At 37.8% G+C, this 27,691-nt stretch overlaps 1 protein-coding gene across 2 annotated transcripts in view; it reads left to right on the plus strand.

Moving 5' to 3' along the window:
* The first annotated feature begins 1,204 nt into the window (after positions 1-1,204).
* GK (glycerol kinase) overlaps positions 1,205-27,691 on the plus strand; it is a 28,484-nt gene continuing 1,997 nt past the window's right edge. The window contains exons 1-18 of one of the 2 annotated variants that reach the window (XM_062515165.1): positions 1,205-1,270; positions 8,149-8,222; positions 8,779-8,885; positions 9,442-9,519; positions 10,498-10,577; positions 11,539-11,676; positions 12,088-12,197; positions 12,896-12,962; positions 13,580-13,597; positions 15,442-15,477; positions 16,070-16,137; positions 17,388-17,430; positions 18,116-18,196; positions 20,090-20,168; positions 22,018-22,114; positions 23,647-23,731; positions 27,030-27,150; positions 27,342-27,485. In XM_062515165.1, coding sequence (XP_062371149.1) covers positions 1,205-1,270; positions 8,149-8,222; positions 8,779-8,885; positions 9,442-9,519; positions 10,498-10,577; positions 11,539-11,676; positions 12,088-12,197; positions 12,896-12,962; positions 13,580-13,597; positions 15,442-15,477; positions 16,070-16,137; positions 17,388-17,430; positions 18,116-18,196; positions 20,090-20,168; positions 22,018-22,114; positions 23,647-23,731; positions 27,030-27,150; positions 27,342-27,485 — 1,492 coding nt within the window. The remainder of the gene's footprint in view (positions 1,271-8,148; positions 8,223-8,778; positions 8,886-9,441; positions 9,520-10,497; positions 10,578-11,538; positions 11,677-12,087; positions 12,198-12,895; positions 12,963-13,579; positions 13,598-15,441; positions 15,478-16,069; positions 16,138-17,387; positions 17,431-18,115; positions 18,197-20,089; positions 20,169-22,017; positions 22,115-23,646; positions 23,732-27,029; positions 27,151-27,341; positions 27,486-27,691) is intronic. The other variant, XM_062515166.1, reaches the window with a different exon arrangement.

Genomic DNA, 27,691 nt, shown 5'->3' on the forward strand with positions numbered 1-27,691 from the left:
AGTCTTGAAAATGTGGATGGGGAACTTACTACAAAACAGTATTTGTCTCATTTCATTTCAGATGTTTTAGTTAAGGGCTGCAATGAAACCCCCTGCTATTACACATGACTATTAAGTGCTGTTCATGCCCCATCCAAGGCTCCTCGATGCCAGCTGAAGCACTAACAAACAAAAAAAGTAAAGAGCTGGGTAAGGTATCTCGCAAAGCATTCCCAAGTGGCAGCAATCAGATTTTGCTCATCATCGAGCAAGTGCAGCAAAACACCCCAGGTTTGAACAACTACCAGAAATGTGGAGTAATGGCAAAGGTAAATCTATTTTAATGGTGTCTGTGGGTGCTAGTTTCCTGGCACCGTGTGTCACTGGTAAGTTTTCAGGCCCTACATTCAGTATTGTTGGCTTTTGCAATTCCATCCAGGCTCTTACAACACCAGCGCTTTTTCTTGAACCACAAATTACTACCTTAACATGCAGTAAGGAAGGAAGACCAGAATTCTATTTTTTTTTTAAGCCAATGAATATCTTTTCACGACGCAGGATAAAGCTTTAAAAGATAAAAGAAGCCGCTTCAGAGATGCGTCATAAATACGTGTAACATATCTCGGTCATCCACGACCACTCAGCCTCGCACGGTTCCTCGGCAGCATTCGCCCTGAACGGAAGATTTCCAGCGGATACTCCGGTTTGGCATCTCCCCAGCGGGGTCCCGCCTCAGAGAGCGTGGGGTTTCTTTCCGCTCTCCTCGTTAACGAGTGAGACACGTTTCGCTCCGCGGAACGCTGCCTCACGGCACAAGTGACCCGAAAAGAGCTGCCGGTGCCCGGTCCCGGCGCCCCCCCGGGGGTGCCCGGGCTGCCCTCGGGAGCCCGCCGAGCTTTCCCCGCCGAGCTTTCCCCGCCGCGGCCGCCCCCGCCTCAGGGGCGCTGGGGCGGGGCGAGGAGCGGGGGGCGTGTCGCGCCCCGCGCGTCACGTGACACACCCCCTCGCGCGCCCCCCCGCCCGCGAGCCGGGCCCCGCCCCGGCGCTCCGCCCCCGCCGCGCCCCGGGCGCCGATTGGCTGCGGGCTGACAATGCGCGAGGCAGCGCCCCCCGCCCCGCCCCCCCCGCCGGCTTCACCCCGGCAGCCACGCGCCGCCGGCCGCGAGCTGTCCGCGCGGCGCTGGCGTGGCCGTTACGGGAGCGGAGCGGGCGCTGAGGGGGTCCCATGGCCGCGTCGCTGGGGCCGCTGGTGGGAGCTATCGACCAGGGCACCAGCTCCACCCGCTTCCTGGTGAGCACAGCGCGGCGATCGGGGCGGCACCGGGGGCGGGCGGCGCTCCCGCGGCCTGAGGGGAGCAGCGGCTTCCGCGCCCTTTCTCCCCTCCGTCCCGGCGGGGGCCTCTGCCGTGCCCTTGGGGAAGGGCAGGGGAGCGGGCCCGCAGGGCCGGGCTGCGCTGTCCTGGCTGCAGCCTCCGGTCTCCCGGAGAAGCGGCGCCCCTCGGCCCGGTGGTGCCGGATCCGCCGCCGTCCGTCCGTGGCGTTCCCGCCGCGGCGCGAGGAGCCCGGGACCAGCGGCTCCTGCTGCTGCTCCAGGGGACCGCGCGATCCCGCTGCTCCGAGCTGGCTGCGTCTGCAACCTGTCAAGTTTTCAATCTGTCGGGTATCTCGCCCCGAATGGAATCAAATGGACGAGGTCCTCAGGCACTGGGGAAATAGATCCGTGCGAGTTGGGTGACTGTGATTAGCCGCTGTTTAAACAATGCGATGACTCCTCTGTGTTCCCCTCTAAAACCTGCCCGGGGCCTGCTGGAGTGACTGCTGCAGTTCCAGCCCTAATGTCAGTGCATCCTGTAGGCATTCAGGTGGCTGAAACTGCACACCTTGTTAAACACCTATTTGTTTAAGCACTAGAGGAAGATTTAAGGATAGAAGAATTAATATATAAATCATATATTTGACCCTTTAGTTGAAGGATCTCGTTATTTCTATATTATGCAATAGACTGTAACTAGTGTTGTTGTGTATGAAACTTACTATAGATACTTTTGGCTTACAAATCTCTACAAATATACTGTCCCCTAGTCAGTTAAGTCCTGGTAGTTTGACTTAATTAAAGCTCTATGACAATTTCCTCCATGAAAGTGGAATAGCAATAATTACTAGATACAAAAGTTGCCAAATGTGCAAAGAATGTATAATTGGGAAGCTGAATGTTTTGGTTTGGATTGGGGTTTTTTTGTTGTTTTGTTTGGTTGGTTGGTTGGTTTGGTTTTTTTGGTGTCTTGTTTTTTTTTTTGTTTTTTTGGTTTTTTTTTTAATGTTTCCCCAATGTGAAACATTCCTTCATGAAGCAGGAGACTAGAATATCTTCTTGACCTATGTTACCATTATTACTCAATATCACGACCTTCATGCGATTGTCAAATGACAAAACACAACTCTGGGGGTGGAGAGAAACTCCAAACTGACAAATGACACCAGTGGGCTGCCTTGCATGCCAATCAAGAGTCCTTTTTGGGAACAAACTTGAAGTAGGTCCCTGTAACACATGAAGATAAATTATATCTGCTTTTAGGCATATGCCAATTTAACTTTTTTTCTTATCCTAAAAAGGATAGCACTAGTAGAAGTAAAACTTAAGCTCTTTTTACAAATATTTTTACAAGTTCCTTTTAGGAGGAATTTCTTACACTATACACATTCATCACTGGCTTTTATGCTGTTGGGGAGATTTTGCCTGTCTACAAGAAGATTCAGATGCTTTCTAATTTTTACCAGAAGTATATTGTGTTGGTCACTTTTAAATTCTTCTTCTATCCATCTCAGTGTCTCTCAATGTCAAAGTACAGCATTGCCTTAAACTTGGCAGTGTGATTATGTCATTACGATAATAAAGCTACATGTGCTTAAGCAGATAAGATACGTCATCAATGAGTTAAATCAGAGCACAGGAGACAGGGAAAGAAGAGGGCAACATGTGCAGAGATCTGCTACAACTCACATCAGTCATTCAAATAACAACACATTTATCTGGAGAATTCTGCACTGGAAGGGGATTGCTGCAGTTGGAAGAAATATTTTTAAAGTTGAAATATTTTAAGCTAGAATGTAATGTATTGTTGTCTGTGCCCAAATTATTTCCTTGGCTCTGTTGGCCTTTTGCTTTTAGTTTTGGTTACGTTTCTCACAGAGCTCTCTAAATTTTTTTTTTTTTAACACGAAGTTTCCAAAAGTTTTTGTCTTTACCACATCACAAGTCAAAATCAACTTGCTACTTACTTCGAACTTATGTGTTCAGCGCAACTGTTACCTAATTTTTTAAGTGGAAGACATATGATTTGACCAGGTCAAAGAGTTCTTCTGGATGAAAAGCTGTCTGGTCCAATGGGGCCAAAGAGTACTAGTCAGCAGTTCAGAGTGTAACTTTACAGTTACAGGTGGCAAATTTACCAGAGGTGTCCATAGCAGTCAGTAGCAAGGTCTGATACCTCATAGTTTTTTCATCAACAGCCATGGTTGAAGGTTTGGGGATGTTTGGGATGTTTTCTCAGATGGGGGTGACCAGTTGACTGAAATTCCAGTCGGAGAAGGGGCCTGCCAGAATATTCATGAAGCTTGACAAAGTTCAGTACTTGAGACAGAAAGCTGGGAAGCTGCTCAGTGAAAAAAAGACCCATTCCTGCTGGGCCTCAAGTTGGATACATGTGAGCAATGTCTGCTTGTGGTGGTGCACATTGTGAGAAGTTCAGAAAGTAATTGTTGCCATCTGTGGAGCACTTTGGAGACAGCATCTGTAACATTGTGTCTGATGCTGGACCCTGCAGTAGACTAGAGTTGGAGGAACTGGATTTCATCCAACCAAGAGAATCCCTGTACTGCAGGACAAGGCCATGGAAGGAGGGTTTGGAAGATCAAGGGTTCTTTCTTCACAAGAGAGACTAAGGGGTGTCCTCAGCTACCTAACCACAGTTTGTGGAGAACACAGAACCAGCCTTTTCTCAGGTGCGCACAGGAAAAGACAATGGGCGGTGAACACAAGCTGCAGCAAGTGAAATATCCTGCAGACGTAAAGAAACAATGTTTCACTTTGAGGACTTCGGATCTGAGGCTGAGATGGTGTGAGGAATTTCCATCTTTGAAGAGACTCAGTGGCTGACTAGCAAAGGCCCTGAACAGCCTGGCTTTAAACTTAGGCTTACCTAAGCAGTGAGTTGGGCTAGGTGACCTCCTGAGATTCAGAGTAAATTAATCTTGTGCACAGGCACAAGTTTTGTTTCTCCTGCTTGTGTGAATGAGGTGGCTCAATGAGCACAGAGGCTAAAGAAGCACCAGAACTCAGGTGCATTTCTGGTACTGTCACTCCTTATTTAGCACTGCCTCACACAGCACACATACAGTGGTAGTTCTATGCTGTAGCTTTATCCTCCACATTCTCTTCAGATGGGAATCCATTTTACATGTCTACTGAAGCAACATGACTTTTTGGGAAAGAGAAAAACTTCACTGTATAACTAGCAAGAAGGGTTTAAAATATTGTAAATACAGTTTTTCCCCTACCTCTTATCACTTAACATGCAGTGTAGTTTTACTTTTAAATCCCATTATTGTAAGCACCTCGTAGATGGTGAGGAAGATCTGTTCATCCATCTCAAGCCTTCCAAGAAAGGTAATTTCTAGGAGACTTGTTGAACTGTACTTACTCATAAATCCAGATGCTGCTACTCCTAGTTAAATACTAGAGAGAGAATTATTGTCTCTTATCCTTGCTCCAGCTGGGTTGATTTCAATGCAATTTCAAAATTTCAGCTCTGAGCTTGTTTGCCTGCAAAGCCATGGCTATTCCAGCTTGATAGAAACTTATGAAGATACAGCGTAGAATAACAGAAATAGCTTTTTTGCAGCCAGAGTTACATGACAAAGCTTGAGAGATATGAAAATTTACTTCTAAATGTGTTTTTATTATTATCTTTTCAGTTGTGAAGGTTCTTGCATCACTTCCATGAGCCATGTATTTCTGTTCATTCCTTCAAAATTGTTACAACTGATTGATATGAATTCTTTTCCACTAAGATAAACAAACATGAACCTAATACACAACTGTACTCCTTCATGTGATGTCATGCGTTATATTAAAGACCCTATAAAAAGCTTGAATTAAGTGATCAGCCCCTGTGCCTCTCTGCATGTTCATGTACAAGACACCTATATAGGCCTTTCTTCTCTGCAGTCCTGAGATTCAAGGCTCAAGCTCTAATTCTCTGTTGGGAATAGAGGGAGGATATTGTTTAGTCCTTTTCTTTAATTTCTCACTAGAGAATTCTGTATATATCTGGTGGCTTTCACTTTCATCTCTGTTCAAGACAGCTGTTCAAGTCCTAATAACCTAGACAATTCTTCATGACTACTCCTGATAAAACTGGGGCAAAACTGACTGGCTTTCCCACCCCCCACATGCACACAACTGAGAAACTGGTATTATAAACTGGAATCAGTTCTTAATGAATATGAATGGGTTGAAAGCCTCTAGTCCCAACAAATTACAGAAATATATTTCAAACCTGTTTCCACAGGGATGTATTGACATTATCTGAATTATTTTTACTTACTGTCACTTATTTTTCTGTCTCTTCACTGTCAAACAGGAACTGTGTAGGGGATTTTTTTTGACAACAGTAGTGGTTTTTTGGCGGGAGTGGGAAAGAAAGGCTTTGAGGTCCCGTTTGTTCTATTTATTCCCTATGTTATTTATAATTATGTAGGTTTAAGTTTAGTGACTCTTTCATGTCTGGCATCTTTCCACACAGGATTCTGATTATCAGTGTAGAAGTCATAGAGGCATAGGATGATTTCTGTCAGAAGAGACCTTAAAGATTACCTAGTTCCACTGCCCACCATGGGCAGGGGCAGCTTCCACTAGACCTCAAACAGGGATTGCCCCAAGTGAAACTTTTTAATCCCTTGCCCTGAATAATAGGGAGCGTCTGCTGCTTTTGTTGAGAATGCCAGAAGCTTGTGGGTTTGTTTGTGATGGATTAGCAAAGTGTGTTTGCTAGCTCTTCTCTATGATGTGAAAAATCTGTGCATTTATACCATTATTGCTTCAGTTAAAAATCTGTTCCTGTCACAGTTCATTGATGTGTCTGCAAGTCACACACTCCACATTGACTTGATGACTTTGTCTAATTGAATCTGTATTTCCTATACCAATAGGAATCCTATTCCTATTATCTTCTGTTTCAAGAAATACGGAATGATTAGTGGTGAATGATTACCACATGATACTTAACATTGTTAGTATGTCAGATTTCTACATACAGATTAAATAAAAAGTCTTCTATCTTTCTGTCTTTATTCTAAAAACCTAGCAAATGTAAATATGCTTTTGACAGAAAGGCAATTTCAAGTAAAGAAATCTTGCTGCATGCATGCGAAACAACCTCTCCTATTAACCATGTTGTGTAGCATTTTGTGATCCATATCCCATTATGCAAGTTGCTTCCAAATGTGTAGTACTGATAGAGCTTTCTCTTTTATTAGAATAGATCCATGTCAAGCCTGAGCTGGTAGATGAAACACAGATAAGTACATAAAGTAAAAATAATTCAATGGTGTTCTTCCTATGTAATCTTTCTAGCTGATAGAAGAAAAGAATGATCATGCACATTTTTAAAACTTCTTTTCTGGGCAGTGGAGCTTTCAGTGTTTTCCAGAGTTTGTCCTGTTTGACTTGCTTAGAGAAGTTCTTGAGCAACCTGATCTAATCCTATTGCTGATCCTGCTTTGAGCAGGAGGTTGTACTAGAGATCTCTCAAGATCCCTTTCAGCCTGAATTATTCTCCAATTCTAATATAGAAGTAGAATGTTTCTAAACTTCCAAGTTTCACTCTAAAGATACTCCTTAAGGTTCCAAAGTAACTGTTGAATCAGGACTTCATCTCCTTTCTGTCTGAGTTGTTCTAGTAGTTTCAGAGTAAAGTATGCATGTAGATGATACCGTGAGTTTATGGATTAAAAGCTTTAAGAAAAATTCCTAAAATTTGTGGAATGAGAAGAGAGCATTAACAAGTATAGAAAAGATTCAGTTGTATCCTAGAAGGTGGATAGGTTTAACTGGATTTTGTTTATCATGCAAGTGGTTTCTAAATCTTGCTCAGCTGTGCTTGCCATAAAAAGGTAGGATGGTGTCCTACTGACATGTTCTGCAGTTCACCTGAACCTGCTGCTAGATTTTATCTTCTAGGTCTCAGAACATTCTTCACAAAAACGTTTCTGCGTGGTGCTGGAGAGAAAGAACCATTCCCACAGGATTGCCACCACTGGCCAGCCAAGCACTGTAGCTCACTCACTGTACACTTCAGTTGAGTGTTTCACTGTGTGACCCTCAGCTTGGCCTCGGCAGAGATTCCTTTTGGGAGCAGGCCACTGCTGGTTAATGAGGGTTGTGCATTCTCAATGAGCTTCTACTGCAAGGCAGAACCTCAGCGTGTGATTCCTTAAGAACATTCATTGATAGAGTCCCCGTGTTTCTCTACTCTGCTGGTTTTTATTGTAGTGTATCCAAATTTAATTTACTTTTCACGTTCTTCTCTTTTTTGATGTGTTGTGGTGCTGCAGTTGTATTCTTGTCAGACTGTTCATGAGCTCTGTATTTGTAGCTTGTTTTGAAACAAAATGAGTTTTGCCTAGGTACTTTCTTGTTGTTCAGTTCGGTCCTTTCTATGTTTTGTCACAGATTTTCACCCTTCCTAAAAGTGAGCTAACCCAAGAAAATGTGCAGATAACTCCGACAATAGAATGTCACAGCAAGGGCTAAAGAAATGTTATTATCAGCAACAGTGGGTATTTTACTGAAAGATAATCTAAAATGCATCAGGAGTTTAACTTCTATAACCACCACACAAAAAACACTGGTTCTTTTCCAACCCATCAAGGAAAAAAATAGCAGTTAAAACCGACAGAGTGGCAGTAAAGTTTGCCAAAATAATCTTTGCCTACCTTAATTTTAAAACTGCCTGTATTTCAATCCTTGTTATATAGATATTGGGATCTATAATAGAAAATTGCTATCCATTGTCACAGCATTGCATTTGTTCAAAAGAAAAAAATGTTAATTATTGTCATTTAAGCATCTGTGTTCATAGAAATTTTCATTGTGCAATTTATTTGCAGGTTTTTAATGCAGAAACAGCAGAGCTCTTGAGTCATCATCAAGTGGAAATAAAGCAAGAATTCCCTAGAGAAGGGTATGATTTCTTTTATGTTATTTTTTGATTTATGTACAGCTTGATAGAGCTTATGTATTTTTATCTGTGAGTCAAAAAAACTGAAGCTGATTAATAATTCTTGGTAGCAGAGTAACTGCTATTAGAGACTGGCAGAAAAAATGACATAAAATACCTCCCACTGGGTGTCCAGAATGTGCCTGAGTTACAGAAACTAAAAGTACTTGGTGTTTGGCTCTGATCACTGGTTTACATATTTAATGTCTAAATGTTGAAGTTTAAAACTGAAGTTTAAATGAGACTTAACATTTCATTTAAGGTGATAAAGCTGGTAATTTTTACATTTGAATTATGGTTTTCAGTTTGTTCTCTGAGGTTTTGTTTGTTTGTTCCTAACTGACCTACCATTTGCTGCCAATGCCCTCGGTATAGAATAAAACAAAGCAAAACTCTTTGTAGATATGTAAAGCATGGTTTGAAGCTATAATTGTATTAAAATGCTCATATTGTTTTTCAGACTAGTACTCTTTTCTTTTTATGTATTTTTTTATTAACTGGTGTTTGCTGTTTGTTAAAGATGGGTGGAACAAGATCCAAAGGAAATATTAAACTCTGTCTATGAATGTGTGGAAAAGACCTGTGAGAAAATGAAACAACTGAATATAAACATCGCTAACATAAGAGGTACTTGTGGGTAGAGGGCCATACATGCTCATGGTTGAGCAATTCAGATACCATAGTTTTTAAGTTACTAAATAGAAAGGTGGCAGCATGTGCCAGCTTGAAATAAAATGTTAAATTTAATTTGAAAAGAGGTTTTTTTTGGGAGGAATAATGAGAAAAAATGTCCCTTGTGTATATTAGCAATGGAGAATCTACAAAGTAGGCTTAACCTAAGCTTGTAAAATCACAGAGACAAGTGATGAAGAAATTCTGCAATTTAGTTTAGGACTTCAATTTAGGAAAGCTGTTTTCCCTTTTAGTGTTCTTGCTGTCTCAGTTTGTGGCCAAAAAAATAGAGAGAGGTTTAGAGCATATAGGTTAATCAGAAAAGATGAGTTCTTAGAAGTAATATTTCTAGATTATACCTTGAAAAAGTTGGAAGCTTTTTATTTCCCATTTACTTTCCTCTTCTCCTTACCTGTTCCTCCCTCCTCTCCACCTCTCCGTTCCCTCCCTCACCTCCCCAAAAGGGGAAAACAAACCTTCTGAAAAGGATACTTTCTATTTTGTCCTGAAGCCATTGGAGTCACCAATCAGAGAGAAACAACAGTGGTTTGGGACAAGACAACTGGAGAACCTCTTTATAATGCTATTGGTAAATATGATACTTTCTAAATATGCAATATCATAATATGAACATGCTATGGAAAAAATGCTTTTGAAGTTTCCTGTTCAGTTTCCTGAAGTTTCCAGTTTCATCTGGTTATGGCCTAGCCTAGTAATTTCTTGGATTTTTTGATATCTGTGTTTTAAAATGTGTGTCTGCATACACGCCAGCACAGTTTTAAAAAGCCTATTCCATAAAAATTATTACTTAATAAATCACTTTACTGGTTTTTCAAAAGAAACCCCCAATGTTCCTGAGTGGTTCCTGGCACAAATTGCTTTGACTTGCACCAGTCACTTCCTTTGAAATTTTCAGGATGCATTGATTTAACTTTTAAGGAAAATCATGTTAAGTAGGTTTGGTGAATACTTATTGATTACTTAATAAATGCTTATTAATACTCAGAGTTTTATTTTTAACTTACCTTAGCTTTTGAGATACTGAAAAATGGTAATTGTCTAGAACTAGTTTTTAGGTCATATCAAGTGCCAGATATAGCTTGGCATAGAAGAACTGTAAAACCAGGACTTTCCTATAGTCAGATGTATGTAGTTAACAGCTTTGTCTAATACCCAGCAATACCCTGATAACTCCAACGTAGTCTTTTAGTTGCAAGTTTACATAGAAGTAGTAAATAATCAACCTATTTGTTTTAACCTCTTAATTTAGTCGCAGTTGCAAAATAGCATCAGTCACTTGCTTATATTCTGATAAGTATATCTCCTATTTGTGGAAAATCATGTTTATTTCTCATTTGTTCTTCTAAATCAAATGAGTTTATCTAACCATTTTAATTTTTACAACAGTGCCTTTAAAATATAATGACAATAGAATATTTCAATTACATGAAAAGAGAAGCATAGACAGGATTTTACTGGGAAGAGCTTTGGCTTCGTAGAAGCAGGCTGAACGTGTCACATTTTGTGTATTAATCACTTGATCAGTTAATTTTATTCATGTTTTTAGTGTGGCTTGACTTGAGAACCCAGTCAACAGTTGAACGTCTTCTTAAAAAAGTTCCAGGGAGAAACAAAACTTTTTCTAAGGTAGGAGATATTCCAGAACACTTAAATGATAGCTGCTGCAATGTTTTGGATATATATATTTAAAACTCCCCAAAACAAAGTAAGTTGTAGCTTCTAGTCCCTTCTAAGTTTATCAAATAATAAAAAATGAGCATAAGACACCAATGTGAGACTAGAAAATTTTTAATTTTCTTATCAGAAATGTTTAACACTCCTTTAATTTCTCACTAGAGAAGTTAAATGAGTAATAGTGAAACTTAATCCTGTGCTATCTAGCCAATATCAAATAAACATTGCACAAAAAATTTAAGTAGGAAAAAAACTGAGAAATAATTTACTGGTATGAAATGGATTATCCATTCTCATGCCTTAATATTGAAATTAATTGCATCCAATCTGAGAACTAGGAAGATCATTCATAAAGAGCAAATTCATTCTTTTTTTATGAGCATATATATAAGAATTTGAAAACCACTTGTAAAAAGGTGTCACAATTGTTTGATTAATGTTGTCCTTTACTGATTGTATAAGTATTATGTATTTTTTATATTATATGTTTTCCTATAGGCAGGAAACAGAGGTCAAAAATTATATAAAATTACTAAATTTTCAAGTTCTAGTAGAATTCAAATTTCATATTTCCTGTGTTGTCCTGCTCATTTTTGTTGTTGTTACTTATTGTCTAGTCATATGGAGATATCCTAGATAAGACAGGCCTTCTGCAAACAACTTTTTCCACGTAGATGATCTTTGCACTGCCTTTAGATCAGCTTTGATCTTTGTCCATTATTGCACTGGCTATTTGGTTTTGATGTTTTCAAACTTGTTTGTTGTATGTTTAGTACTTATTTAAATAAAGTTAGAGTAATTTCTCGGAGTTTTGTATTTTTTTCTTTTATTTTCACCATTTTCACATATAGCTACAGTATTTATGGAAAAGATACTTGCACGGCATTTAAATTATTTTTTTTAAATTTTACAGTTCAAGACCGGTCTTCCACTCAGCACTTATTTTAGTGCGGTGAAACTTCGGTGGCTTTTGGATAATGTGGAAGAGATCAGGAAAGCAGTTGAGGATCAAAGAGCTATGTTTGGGACTATTGATTCATGGCTTATATGGGTATGTATTTGTAAGTTTATTAACACTCTTCTTACAATGAATTTCCGTATCACGTAAATATCTGTGCATATGGTACACGATGCCCACTGATGACACAATGATGTCAATAAAAGCTACCACAGAAATTTCAATGAAGTTCCTTTCAATATTAACTTTTACTGTCCCTGTACCACTACATTTTTTCTAGATGCTTATGTGTAGTTTACCATTATAGTTTGCTGTAAAACTTTGCTCACACATTCAGAAAAATCTTGGACTTTAGGAAGTATTAAGTCTGCCTCTTTAGCTGTTGCAGAAATACCAGAGTTCCTAATCCCAAGGTGAAAACTTTGTGATTTTGAATTCTTTTTTGTAATTTGTTGAAGTAAGCCTATATTTCTCCTTGATGAATGCTGTGATATTTTTGTTCAGAGTTTGACAGGGGGAAAGAATGGAGGCATTCACTGTACAGATGTCACCAATGCCAGTAGAACAATGTTATTCAACATTCATTCCTTGGAATGGGATCCTGAGCTCTGCAAGTAAGCTCAGTTTTTCAGTAATACTATTATTTAAATAATTTCTAACTAATTTAAAGGTAAGAATCTCTTACGTAAACTAAGATCAGCAGGTACTGTTCTATTTACAGTTGACATTAATAACTTAGATTCATTGTTCTCCAGGTGTCCAATTTACAGCTGTCTGGAATTAACTAAAAGTAGCAGAATCTTTCTGTAGGTGGAGGCCTGGATCATGGAAACCATTTAGCTCAGTTGATTAGAGCATGAAGCTTATAATGCCCAGGCTGTGGGTTCAGTCCCTGTATAGGCCATTCACCCAAGATCCTTGTGGATCTTCCAACTCAGAATATTGTGATTCAATAGCTTCTTTATTACTTAATCAAATTAGTACAGCAGCTGGAATGATAGTATCTCTATTTGTAATTTGAATTTACTAACAAGTGTATTATTAAGATATTGTTGGAAGAAGCATGGATTGCTATATAAAAGAGTTGGATATGTCCTCAAAAATTGAAATATATGCTGTTTTACTCCAAAATTTAATGTCCACTGTAACAAGTGGTAGAACACATAGCTATAAATTAAAACCTAGAAACAAAAGTTCCTTTTATAGTTGTTTGCTTTTCTTTATAGTTTAAACTTATTTAAGAAAATAAATGTAAAATGCTTTCTCATTTAGCACTGGCTATAAAATATACATTGTTTTTTGTTGTGTTCAGGTTCTTTGATATTCCTATGGAAATACTTCCAAACGTACGAAGCTCCTCTGAGATTTATGGCGTGATGGTATGTTTTCCAGTATTTGTGTGAAATTCATCTTATAAAAATATAACTGTATCCATTTTGATTTGACAGATTCCTTAGATTAGGACTAATGGCTTTTTGTAGACCAGTATTGTGTGGTTTGTGATTAGTATGCTGTTATCTACTGTCATAAAATATTATAGGAAGTTGAGTATTTGAGTACTTTAATGCAGCATCAATTCTTCTGACACAGTGACATCTAATTAGTGAACTTCAAGACCAGATAAACTGGATGCTGTGATTTTTGCATTCTTTTTCCTGGTAATTTAAGCTATTGTTAAATAAGAATACTTGTATTTTGTAGTGAAGACAAGTTAAAAGATTTATATTTTTTTTTAAATAGAACTCTAACTTCCTTGAAATGTAAATATTTTTGCTAATGTGTTAATGGAAATGCCACTAGAAGTCATTGCTGACAGTTATTAATGTGAAGGTTGAATAAAAGTGAGTTGCTTTAAATTGAATGAGCAAGGTAAATGGGAAAAGATACTGCCCGACCACCAGAACAGAATTGCTCATCACTTTAAATGTGAACTTCTTCTTCTCTTCCCCTTTCTTTCCATTTTTTTTTTACTTTTTCTTCCTTTTGCTGGCTGTAGAAAATCTGTCCTAGCCGGGTGAGTAGAGGCTTCCATTAGGCTGACCAGCTATATCTTACCTATTCTGCTCAGATGTTGTGCATTTTCATTGGTGTAAGGATTAGAAAAAGTGCACTTCCTAGAACAATAAATTTGCTGTGTGTTTCCAAATCTGAGATAATACAATTAGACTTCTTGCCAAAATTATTTCTAAAATGTGATCTCAATGTATGTGTTTATCTTAATTTCCACACTGTTGAAAATGTTTCATAGTGAGCTAAAAAATACAGCTACTGGCTAATAAATGTTAGCTATAGCATTTTATAAATGAGAAAAACTGTCCCTTCTGGCCAAAAATATTAATTCTGTAGTAGCTAAACATCAGATTCATGTAGAGCTTTTTAGTACATTTATAAACACAGTTATCTTAAATCCAGGTAATTAAAATGAGCACTAAAGAAAAAGAAATTCAGATTGGAAATACACTTGCATGGCTTTACTGAAAATGCATTTTCACAATTGCACAAAAAAAAAAAAAAACAATTTAAAGAAACAAGTAGGAATTGTCAGCAAATAGTTAAATAGTTAAATGAATTTTACAGGATACCCTCACTGAGTTTGCACATGACACTGAGTTAGGCAGAAACGCCTAACTGCTGGAGTGATCTGCTGGAGTGCAGGAAGGATCTGTGGACAGATCTGCACAGGCTGGAGCAATGGGCAGAGACCAGTTCTCTGAGGTTCAACAAGGCCAAATGTCAGGTCCTGCCCTTGGGTCACAACAACCCCAGGCAAAATTGGAGGCTGGGGGAAGAGTGGCTGGAAAGGTGCCTGGGTGAAAGAGGACCTGGGGGTGCTGATCAACAGCAGCTGAACATGAGCCAGGTGTGCCCAGGAAGGCCAATGGCACCTGGCCAGGATCAGCAATGGTGTGGCAGCAGGACCAGGGCTGGGATTGTCCCCTTATACATTGGTGAGGCCCCATCTCAAATCCTGTGTCCAGTTTTGGGCACCTCACTACAAGAAAGGCATTGAGGGGCTGGAGTGAGTCCAGAGAAAGGCAGCAGAGCTGGGAAGAGTCTGGAGCACAAGTGTGATGAGGAGCAGCTGGGGGAGCTGCTATAACTCTTATACACTCTCTATAACTTCCTGAAAGGAAGTTGTAGCCAGGTGGGGGTCAGCCTCTTCTCCCAGATAACAAGTGATAAAACAAGAGCCTTCACAGCTTGTCAAATATTGGAAGAGGCTGCCTAGAGAAGTGGCAGAGTCATCATCCCTGGAGGTACTTAAAAGATGTAGAAATGAGGTACTTAGGGATGTGGGTTAGTGGTGGACTTGGCAAGTGCTGCGTTAACAGTTGGACATGATAATCTAAGAGGGTCTCTTCCAATTTAAATGATTTTATGATTCTGTAACAGGAATGTAACTGAAAACTGTTAGTTTTCTTTGGAAGAAAGCCTATAGGAGACTTAAAACACTGTATCTTAAAATCAGGCACCTGCCTTTGCTTAGGATGTCACCACAGCCATGTTTTTTTCCTAATCACTTTACCGTTTTGCACTTTTGTATTTTTCACTTGGCATTTACTGCACAGATTACACTGAACTGAATTTCCTGTATGGTATTATTTCAGGAAAAATTATCCTAGGAACTTTTGAGGTCACATAAAGTAAATTTATAAAACTTCCTGCTCTCCATTTCTTAGTGGTTTAGACATGAGCTGCATTAAGCTGAAACAAAATGTGCACCTGAACTGAACCATGTTGCTTATATGACTCTTCTTTGTTTTCCTTTGAGCATTAGAAGTTTAGCTTATTTTTCATTGCTTTCAATTCTAGTCATGGAAAGCTAATGCAGTTTTTCTTTCTCTTTTTGTAAAACAGGAATCTGGAGCTTTGACAGGTGTACCAATTTCTGGGGTAAGTCCTACTTCAACTTAGATTCTGGCATGACAACCTGGAACTGCCTAAATATAGCTTCACAGGAAAAAGCTTTAAAGATGAGTGAATCCTGCTATGAATTAAGTTTTTAGTTTTTACTTCAGGAAAACACAGGAAGTAGACTTTTGAATGAATCATTATTTGGCTTTTTTATTATTAAAGCCTGGCTCTGGAAATACAAATTACAGCTTTAATGCAAATGTGTAGTGCTGTTGGAAACTTGGTATCTCTAAGTAAATGAGTAACATTACAAAATAGAAGCAAACTCTGCTTCAAATCTGTAAAAGAAGAATGTACATAATCCAGAAATGATGGGTAAATTCTTAGCTTTTTCCAGTTACGTTTATAAAGATAGTAAATTTTAGTTTTTAGTTCTTTAAATTGCTCACCATAAGTAGCACAATACATTTTATTTTCAGTTCTTATAGAGGGAAGAGTAATAGAAAGCATAGCTTTTCTCTGTAGGTTTTTCCTTGCTTTCAAGTACCCATGTGCTACTAAAAATCAGAGTTACAGTCAAATGTAATTCATGCGAGGACGTTTGCTAAAGGAAAAATTCTCTCACTTTCAGTGTTTGGGTGATCAGTCTGCTGCTCTTGTTGGGCAAATGTGTTTTCAGGATGGACAAGCAAAAAACACGTAAGTTATTAGGAAAGTAATAAGATAAACACACTGCTCTGTTTTGAATTTAGTATTATGTTCTCTTTCAAGCAACTGCCAAATTCTTTTGTAGTTAACGTGTAATTACAGATCTACCTTTTGAGTGTGTTGACCCACAAAGTAAACTGTGTCTTGGCTCTTATATAAAGCAATGAAGATATTAAAGTTACAGTTGCAGTGTCATTTAAATGGTGACCTAAGGTTAAGCAGATACAGGATGGTGAATTAGATTGCATAGACTTGAATTACACAGTTTCGCTAGATGGGAAAGGTCCATTTCAATTGCAGTAATTAGTTTTGCTTCTATGTCCAACTCAGAGTGGAGAATTTTACATTTACTTTCTCTTGTTTCTCAGCCTCTTAGTGTCCTTTGTTTAAAATAGCTGATCAGTTAAATCAGGCAACTGGTATAATTGAACAGTCATTGGAGGAAAAGCTGTCTGCTGAAATTGCTTACTGTTCCATTTACAACCAGGTGCTTAACTAAGCATGTAGGGACATACACAGTATGGGGGTTTCACAGGTATAAGTACATATCAGTCTATCTTGTTTTAATTCTTTTCTGTTATTGCCTTACTATTTATTTTTCCAAATATAACTGAAGCCTATCTCAGTACTGGTTTAAGCTATTAATTTTGAGGGTTTTAAAAAGGGAAGGAATATTTTTCTCAAGAATAACTTCTTAGAGTAAGTTGGAGTGGTTTGTAGTATTCTGTACTCCTTAAACCATGTTCTTCTATGCATGCGTATGCACATACGTATATAATTTGTTCTTCAAATGGGAAACATGCTATTTTTTAGAAATTTTTGAATGGGATATCTCTAAAGAAAGCCCTCTTTGTGACAAGAACAAAGTTTCTTAAAATTTCCCCTTTAATATTGTGAAATATTTATTTTATAAAGTTGCTCTCATAATCAGCTTAAATTGAAGTAGGTAAACACTGCCGCCAAAGAGGAATTTACACTTAGTTTTCAGCCATATCTCTCCTTGATCAAGTGTTAGACAAAAAAAGGCAAGAGAGAAAGAGGGAGAGACATGTGACTAGGTTTTTCAGCTTCAGGCTGCATTAAAATCAACTTTTTGAGGACAGTTTTGTCATCAGTTAATGGCAGCAAAACCTTTTAAAGGTCAAAATGCGGTGTCTTGATTCTTCACAGGGGACTCATGGATTGCAATAAAGGTTATTCTTTAAACATTCTGGTTTTAACTTTGTTTTTTTTCATGCTAGGTACGGAACAGGTTGTTTCTTGCTGTGCAACACAGGTCAAAAGGTCAGTTGCATTTTTGAGTTGTTTGCCTTTTTGTTTTTTACAATTTATTTAAATTCTGAAACACAACTGTATGTTATCCATTCTTGGACATATGAACAACAATTATACTGCCAGACATAAGGAAAAGCACATACTGAAATCTGAAAGAATAAAAGTAGCAATTTTTTCAAGGTGTTTCTGGAAGACATTTCCTACCTCCTTAAGTTTCCAAACAGGACTTTTCTTAATAAGTTTCTTGCTCCTTCCTTGTATATGTTTCTTGTTGTCACCCAGACAGGATTAAGTGTTGTTTTATGTTATTGTACCGTGTGCTTTTTTCCTTGCCTTGGCTGTTTTACTTCTTCCCTTCATTTTCTCTCGTTATTCCTTTGTAGTTGGAGTTGAATAAATAGTGCAAAACTGTGGCTTCCTTCTCATTTACGTCTCGCTCTAAAGACCCCCAATTCTTTTCTGTAAGCAAGATGGAAAGATCTGCAGCAGCTTGTGGAAACAAGAATTAGCACCAGCAATCTGAGTGTTCTGTCTTAGATGTTTATTTTAGAGTGACTGATAATTTGCTTTGTTTAAATTTTGCATATTTCATTTGAAGGTTTCGTCCCTTGTTTATTATAATTTGAATGTTTTTATTTAAGCATTTTTTGCCTCTGTTCATGCTTTACCTTTTCTTTCCCCTTTCTCCATTTAGTCTGTGTTTTCTGAGCATGGTCTTATAACCACAATAGCTTACAAGATGGGCAGAGACAAACCTACTTTTTATGCACTAGAGGTAAGTTTGGTAGTTCTTCCTTTTGTAATGATGCATGTTCTTATTTACTTCTGTTATCTGGTACTTTTATGCTATCTTCAGCTGTGTGGAAATGAAAGTAACTCTGTGTTATGCATGTGTGCCTGAAGCCTTCTGTGTGGTTTTGGTTATCCCTGTCTCCAATCTATATCATGTAATCTAATAAAAATATTTCTTCATTGCATCATTTATACTTCCAGAGCTAGATGGCTACAACATTTTTTCTGTTACTCAGTCTCTAAAATCTTTAATAAATACTATAAATTAAAAAAAGAAACGAAAAATAAACCATAAAATTTTTAATACTAAATGGGGTTTTAGGAAAGGGGGGAAAATACCAGTGTTGCAGTTATTACCTCTTAATAAAAAGCACAGCTAAGTGTATTCATTTTGTTCTAATGGACTTTACTTTTAACTTTTAAGAATGTGAATCAAATTTCTGGGAAAGAAATCCTCTAACAATTTAGCTTTTTTTACCTCTTTTATTCAGATGCCTACTTACAGAATTCAGTTTCTCTGTTCTCCAAACAAATCTGAGGGCATCCAAATTCTGTAGAAAATTGTATTTATGCTTAAACTTCAAGATTCATTGTTCTGAAGTACAGATCAACTAAGCACCTATTTGGCACCAATGCTTTGTTTAGAACAACAAAATTATTATTCTTCCACCTGTGCTGCTTAATGTGCTAAGTATTGTATTATAATAATCATTCTCAAAACACATATACTGAATGCTGATATTGAGCTTTTGTAAACAGACTGTGCTTTCCATGTGAAACAAAGAGAACACAGGATTTTCTTCACTGTGAGAATAGTTTGTGGCTTATGGTACTCTATTAGGATGTGGGAGGCTGCATTTATTTCCTTTTCGCTTCCCTGAGGAAAGTGAATCTTGCATTTGCCATGATGTAGCAAACTCTGGGTTCTTTATTTTGTGTGGGTGTGGGAGAGATTTGGTTTATTTTTAACCTATGTTCTTAAAGCAAGAACTGAAACTGTCTTGAGAGTGATTTGAATTCCTCCTTGCTGAAACACCTGCACTTTGCTTCTTCTTCACCTCCAAGTCTTATATATTTTCTGAAAGCAGGGCTTCAACAGAAGCTGTTAAGTGTGCTTTGTCTTATATCCGTGCTAGAATCATCTACGTTCTACTGGTTGAGACACTGCAAGAGGCAGAAAATGTGGATTCAGCCTTTTCCTTTAATCAAACTGGTATCTTGCAACTGTAATAGCGAGCTGCTTAGAAAACGCCCCTGCCCCTTCTAGCAGTGGCTTTGAATGAAAATAAAATGCTGCTACTGTTTTACTTGAAGCTTAGTCTACTGGACTTAGCCTTGGGGTTAGATGGGAGCCATGCCATCCATCTATGGTGTGATTAAGCCATTCAGGGCCATTTACTGAGGCAACAGAGAAATTTTGCTGGCAAATGCACAAGTGTCTAAATTTGCTGTCTTTTCTGGATGTTTGTATTTAGACTAGACATAATTAGTCTTGTTTTTTTAAATCAAAACATGATACTATTAATGTGTCGGGAAAAGAAGTCCAGCTACTGAACCTCATAACTGCATATTCAGAAGACATAAATTAGAAAGATGAGAAGATGCTAAGGAAATGTCATTGTAACTTCTCCTTGTGGACAAAAGCATACAGTATGCACCTTTCTACCTGGAGTCTCTGTAACAGGCTGCCCTTTTTAGGGCAGTCTTCAGATGCCAAGAAACTTTGTGGTTTCATTGTGATCATGCTTGGGAGTGCTTCAAGCTGTGACTGTAAGCCTGCAGGTGGAGGCCACAGCCACCTCTCCTCCCCAGTGTTTTTAAAAGCAGTGCAAAGCTACCAGTTGTTGTCTCCTAATGGAGTGACTGTTTCCTTCAGGGGTCTGTTGCAATAGCTGGGGCTGTTGTTCGTTGGCTGAGAGACAATCTGGGTATTGCTCAGACTTCACAGGAAGTTGGTGAGTATGGATTATTCAGTTTTTTAAGTTTTCCAATGTCACAATGTCTCTATTGGTGAATGAAAGCTCAAAATATTTAAGTAAAGAAAAGCTGGAAGGTGCATATATTTTGCTGCGCTTAAACACAAAAAAAGTTAACTTTGCATCCATGAGCTCTCTATTGTTGATACATGTATTTCATAGAGCCTATCAACACAGACTTGGAAAGGTTTTGCCAGCTTTGCTCTGTTGCAATCTGTACTTTTTAGTAGTTTCCCTGATAAGCAGATATTCAGGAAGATGTATACTTACAGAGTATCTCCTGGTTTTATACAGTGTTGAAGTTTCCAGAGGCAAGAGTGTTTTAGTCTGTACTACAGAAACCAGCATATATTTGATCCTAAACCTATGTATTCTTCTCATAAATATGAGAAGCTGAGATCCTGCAAGTGCAAATATTTATGTAGAAGGCTTCATATCCATTGAGTTCGGGATCTCAGTTTGCAAAGTTGCCTCTTTAAGGAGATGTGGAGGAGGGTAATTTGATTTGGCTGAGAATGCAGTAATCAGCATTTGTGTAGCTGATGTATTCTAATTCAGTTGAACTGAAACAAGCTGGGCTGTAACATAAAAACTAGGAAAATATCAAAATTTGGAAAATAAAAAAAGTCAGAAGCATGCAAAGGCAAAAATTTGAAAGTGACTGATTTAATGAGATTTAGGATTGAAAATAAATTCATTACATATTTTTAATAAATTGATATCTTATTCAAAGGTGGGAAAGTTAAGAATTAAAATTGTATGTAGAACTTAAAAGATTTAGCATAAACTTTGAGTACCAGTCTGTTTTTCTGAAAGAAAGCCTTGAAGATCATACAGAAGAATATAAACTGCTGTCACATAAATTAGCCATTTGTTGAGACTACAGTACCTCTTCACAAGTTTGTCAAGACTTTTGGAAGGTTTGAGTTCCAGGGCCTTTAACCTTGTCAGTGTTGTTAAAGTCATGTAGGGATTCATCATCTCTTCCTGTTTCACAGAACTTTTCCATCCTTCTGCCTTCACTCCTTTTTTAAAGCAGAGTTTATATGAAAGAATCATTTTAGAAAGACTTTTTGAAGATGTTTTCCTACTTCTTTCCTAGTGCCATGTTTCTCTGATCAATGCAAACAAAAGAAATTTGCAAAAACAGGAAGAAAATGCTCCTTTCTTGTTATAGGAAAGAGCTGTTCGTTAGCATTACCTAGTTTGTCATTCTAAATGTCTTAATATAATTTTCTAAATTACAAGTATTTTGGTATTGAGGAGTTAATATATCTGCATTTATTCTCATATCAAGAAGCTTCAAATTTCCTTCCAGCTGGCATTGTGATTAAATACATAAACTGACAATTTGGAGCTCTAAATCCATTTGAAATTAATGGGAATTTATTTCTTAATTCCCTTTGGTCTTGATCCAGTTTCACTTGCTTGCCTTGACTTAAATGCAAGTGTGACCTTTTAGACTGCTTTGAAGGTTGCATTCTTTACCCACATGATTGATAGCATTTGAAAACCTCACAAAATCTAGGTCAGAATAATGAGTACACAGTTTTGGGTTTCAGTTTTGATTTTTCATTTTGCATTTTAAATTTCCCACAACTCCATGTGCTCCATCTGTTCATATTGTTGCAAAAGGAAAACTAGTTAACAAGCAGCAGAGTACCAGCATTACTTGTGTTTTCTAGCTGTATACATTGCTTGCTTATGTTTGTAGCTACTTAAAATATCCTGAATATTTATCTTATTTAAATAATAACACTTTTAAGTGCTGTGTTTAAGTGTTGGTACTGTTGTGAAAAGCTAAGTAAGTCTTTTTTGTGTGCATTAGAAAAACTGGCTGCAGATGTGGGAACTTCTTATGGCTGCTATTTTGTGCCAGCATTTTCAGGACTGTATGCACCATACTGGGAACCCAGTGCAAGGGGGTAAGGATCTGACTGCATGCTGCATTTGGAGGGGTATTTAATAATTTTACAAATACCATTCCTTCCAGGTATGTGAAAATGGAAAATGTCCTTTTTGTTTCCTTAATATATCTGGATACATAGTTCTCTCTGGTATTTTCATGGGCTACTGTGTTTCAGTTTTGTATTTCACCTGTTCAAAACAGCAACTGCTCCTAGGAGGAGAGGAAGGATTAACTAGCTCAGCTATTCATCCTCCTCTCCTCTCCTTGTCCCCATCCTAAAAAAAAAAAAAAGTGTGGGGCAGCAGGGCCAATTTCTGATTTTGAAAGGTTTTTTATCTCACTGAATTAAAAGAGGTCTGTATTCCTGTGTACTGTCAGGCAATAAAAGTAGTAAAGGTTGAATTTTGTTCTGATTAGTATAGTTCAGTTTCAGGCTATGTAATTCCTTCCCACTTTGCCTCCTTTCCCTTGTATACATCCTTCTTTCCAGTCTATTGAAAATTCTTTTTTACTCCTTTTTTCAGTCCCTTTCCTGATAGTTCAGACTCAACCACCTGGTAATAGTTCAAACAATAGGTTTTCTTTTGTCTTTTCTGCTGTTATGAGCTTGCCTACTGTTGGAATCACAACACGCCATGGTAGTCATGGAGCCATAACAAATATAATTATAAAATAACTTTCCTCAAGTGGGTAAAGAAGTCTTAAAATCTAACTTGTTCCCAAGGTTTCAAGTATCTTTAGATACTTGCATCTTTAGAATTCAGATGCTTCTTGTATGTCTCTTTTTCTTTAAGTAAAAAGAAAAATCTCTGAGTTAGATGTTTTTACAGTCTTTCATATTACAGTTCTTAGCTTTTATATGGCTAAAAACTGATCTTTGGAATGGTAACAATGAAAAATATCCTTTAATATCTTAGAACTTGCATGTATCCAGTAGTATTTCTGTGTAGTACCATGCTGTTTCTCAGCTGATGAAATAGAATAAAAGATCGCTATTTGCTCTGCCTTACAGAGCCCATTGGCAGAATTCTGCTTACTCATGGTTAGATATAGCATAATTCCCATTACCAAAAATCTCTTGGAAGATACAGAAGCAACTAATGATCAGACTAGATTTGAAAACAATTTCAAACATTCAGAGAACAGCACTGACCCATAGGGGCTTTTCCTAAAAAAACTGAAAGCATTAGAGAATTTATTAAGATTTTAGTGATAATTTATATTATTTTTAAAGAGAAATCAACCTCAATCATACTTTCTTTCTCTTTTTCCTTAAGGACAGCCTAGAATTTGTGGGGATGTTTCTGTGTATGTACAGATGATTTATGGCAACTGTATTGATTGGACCCTGAAAGCACCTTGTCAGGAAAATGGGAAAGTTTAGATTAAAGAAAAACAAGCTTTTTAACAGTAAAAAAGTAGCCTTCATACAATAGAACTGAATGAGATTTGAATTAGAAGACCTAGGTGTGAAGTATAGGTTTATGTCTGATAAAGAGGAGTGTCCTAATTGTTTGTTTTTTTGTTTTTTTTTTCTCTCTCCAACAGTATCATCTGTGGCCTTACTCAGTTTACAAATAAAAACCACATTGCCTTTGCTGCACTAGAAGCAGTCTGCTTTCAAACACGGGAGGTAAAGGCAAATTGGATCCTAAATTCATTGTAATTAGTGTGACAACAGGAACTGTAGCTCTGCAGAAAAAGAGGAGATTTAAAGGATTTAATGAAGATAGTCATATGAAGATAGTCATAATGAAGATGGTCATAGTCATTTATATTGTTCTTGGATACTATTCTTGTCTTTACTTGTTGCCAATGTTAAAAAATTGCTCCTGTGGACTTAGCTAAAATTGAGTGGTACATTTTTTTGGAGTGGTAATGCTGCTTTTTATCAGCATGTAAAATAAGGTGAATGTATTTTGAGACTATTTTGAGGGGCAGAACATAGAATGTTTAAGATGGCGGGGCCAGTGACATAACTACAAAGTTTCATTAGTGAAGGAAACTACACATTATGGTCTGCTGTGATGTGATGAGAGATGGCTTATGTCACTTTTGGTACTCAAGAACTGAAAGGAGTTAAAGCAAGACAGCAGCAAGCATACCAAGGGAAGTCTGGCTTTACTTCCTGCCTGTCCCATCCTTCACTGCCTCAGCTGGCATTCAGTAACAGCCAACCAAAATTCTCAAAGAGGAAATTAATCCCCCAGCCAAATTAAAGGAGTTGATATAAGTATGAGCAATGGATCTTTATATCAACATCTACTCCTCCCTGTGTTTGCAATCCCTGGGTTCTGTGCAAATACAGGAGGAAATGAAATCCCTAGACCTTGCAGGATAACAGTCAAGCCTTAATTTGATTACATGAATTAAAGTGCTGTTATTTAAACATACTGATTTTTAAATTAGCATCCTGCTCAAGCCTTGTAAGATGAGGGAAGCAGTGTGCTGTTTCTGTAGTGACATAGAATAAAGTACTCATTGAAAAAGATTGACAGAAATTTCACCCAGGCTTCTGCTTTTCAAGCTGTGCTGACAGCTTCTGAGTCCTCAGAAGGTTGTGAAGGAAATTGGAAGTGGCATTCTAATTTTCTAATTCTTGTACTAGAAGTCAGGGTGAAGTTACAGGCAACTGAACTGATTTTTGTCTGCTCCTCTTTCCTTGTCTGTCCTCCCATCCATTCCCTCTCATGTGACAGCTCAGAACTTTCCAGCATAAAATTATCCCTTTTTGTGCTGGGCTATTTTTCTGCCAGATTAATGACCTCAGCTGCCTCACAGAGGCATTCAGCAAATGTCAGAATGCAAGGCAGGGCACGTGGCTGGGAGAAGGAGAGAGGGGAATAAAGCTGTCAGACTGGGTGAAGGTGAAGTTCACTGTTTGAACAGATCTAACACTTCTCCATACTTCAGTCACTCTGATTTTATCACAATGACCGGAGATGCCTGATCAGCCACTGGATACTCTTAAATTAACAGATTAAGTCCTAGCGACACAGGTAAAATATATGAATGTTTTCTAAAGATACAATCATTAGTCTTCCTTGTCAAAACCAAAGTTCTTTCAATTCCAGTGAAAATGGAAGTCTTCAGGAAAACCCTCAAATGTCACCTTCATTGCAGTTCTGGCCTGTTTGTGACATTCACTCCTTCTGAGTACCTTGTTATCCAAAAAAGCTTATTCCTTACGCAGACAGAGGACGCTTTCTACTTTTTTTCTTCCAGAAGTCATTTTGGAAAAAAACAAGCAATTTTTCAGTTCTAAGAGCTGTACAATGCTGTCACTAGGAAAAAATCTGCATGTTTGGATCCTTGCTCTTCATCCAACCTGAGTACAATAGAGATAGCAGCAGCATGACCATGATTTGTTTTGTTCCTTCATCCCTTCCTGGCTTCTAGCATTCTTTTCATTATTTTAATCTCTGCTGAGTGCATGCAGATCCAACATGGTCTTACACAGTGATAAACAAACCTAGAGCCTCCAATGGTGCTGAAGTTCTGAATGATAAAAAAGGCAGATAGTATCACCTTAGAGAAAAGTAAAATTATGTATGTGATGTACGTAGTATAGTACTGCCAGCAAACTTTGTGCAAGAGTCCAGTTTTTCAATTTATTTCTAGTACATTGAACAGTGCAGGCCCATAAGCAGATGCTGCCACCATGAAAACGGGCCTTACTCTTCTTACCTCGTAATTTTTAACCTTTATTTATCCTGGGCAGGTCCTTTAATTCCTTTAAAGATTTTTCTGGTAAGGGACCTTACTGGCTTACTTTCTGGAAACTGGGAGAATCTCCTGGATAGTTCATCTCCATGTAGTTTTCACTGTCTTGCAAACCTACAATTTTTTTGTTCTTTTTTAAATAGCACGTTGACTTTTCCTGGTAAATATTGTATTACTGGGTACTTTGTGAGCTACAGAACAGGGCAGAATGCATTGTAGTTTTGGTCTTTTTTGTCTGGTCTGTGTCACTTTGTCATTTCAAGCTGAGAAAAACACACCTCTTTTTTATTTAAGTAAACTGAAAAATTGTAGAAAGTCATTCTGTACTTGTTAATGCTTAAGTTGTTAACTAATATTATGCACTAGTCTTAAAAATTGTAAATGAGACATTTAACAGACTGCTTTTAGAAAACCCTAAAAAAAGCCACTATTTTGTATTTGATGGTGCTTGTGGGGTAATGCTGTGGTGTTGCTATTGGCTAAGGTTTGAGGCAAGTCTTGTGTTTTTAGGAAACCCTCTAAAAAGCATATTGAGAGGTATCAGTGAATTAAATACTCCATCTTAGTTAATTATCCCTTGCAAACACTTCAACACTTTTCAGCTAGAGAATATGCCCAAAAGAAGGAAACATAATTTTGCAAGAAATTACACTAACAGTTTATTTTTTATGTCTGTCTTGTTTGATATAAAATTCTCAGTTTTCAACAATTAATTGAAAATATTTGAAGAGTCTGTTCTTTCAAAACATTTCAGCATTTCTCAGTTCTTATTGAAGAGTCATCCAGATTGCCAAATGTTTTAATTATTCAATTCTTTAATCCATCAAATTAGACAAAGTATCTAGACAAAGGATAATCAACTGAAGGACTCCCTTTATTATTGCTGCTTCCTTTGTTAGCTTTGATAAATGTTCTCATCAGTTTTTCTTAAACTTCTTCTCAGGCCACATAAACAACATATAGGCTACATCTACAGCACCTAAGGGGAAAGATGTCCTATACAAAGTTTTCTGTAATCAAGAGAACACACCATATTAAGCAAAACTGTGTTGTTGCCATCACATCTGTTTTGCTTTTTAATACATAGGGGAGAGGAATGATGTACTTACCCCTCTTCAGCCAATGCTGTAGTGTCAGTGTTTTACACTTGGACGGTATCAGAGCATTTCTGTGCAATTTAATTGTAACATGTATTACTCTTATTTAAGATTTTAGATGCCATGAACAAAGACTGTGGGATTCCACTAAGTCAGTTACAAGTAGATGGAGGAATGACCAATAACAAAATCCTCATGCAACTCCAATCAGACATTCTCTGTATACCAGTAGGTAAGATAAATTTACAGCTGCTGCTTTCTTTTTAATGCTGAAAAGAGCATTCATTTGTGATGGCTGTTGAGAGCAAATTGGGTAGCTTGCTTTGTTGTTGTATCTTGGTAGATATGTCAATCTTCAGTTCTGATGTCATCAAGGTGACTTCCTTTACAAATCATTGTGGTCTTCTCTGTGTTTTGCTTCAGTAAAGCCATCAATGCCTGAAACAACAGCTTTAGGAGCTGCTATGGCAGCAGGAGCTGCAGAAGGTGTTGGAGTTTGGAGTCTGAATCCTGGAGATTTGACAGCAGTGACATGTGAACGATTTGAACCACAGATCAACCCAGAGGGTAAAACCTTTTTATGTTATCTGAGTTACAAACTTATTTTTTTCACAGATGTTGACAGGACTAGTTTTGGGTACTCTTCTTTTGGCTTTAAAAAGCTTACATTAATTATTGCTTTTTAGCTAGCTATCTTTCTCATCAGTTCTTAAGTGCTTGTAGACATGGAAAGTATGTACTTAACATAATTAATCCCTATGCAAGATAAATGC

The sequence above is a fragment of the Cinclus cinclus genome, chromosome 2 (genome assembly GCF_963662255.1).
Source record: "Cinclus cinclus chromosome 2, bCinCin1.1, whole genome shotgun sequence".
In the NCBI taxonomy this organism is placed as follows: domain Eukaryota; kingdom Metazoa; phylum Chordata; class Aves; order Passeriformes; family Cinclidae; genus Cinclus; species Cinclus cinclus.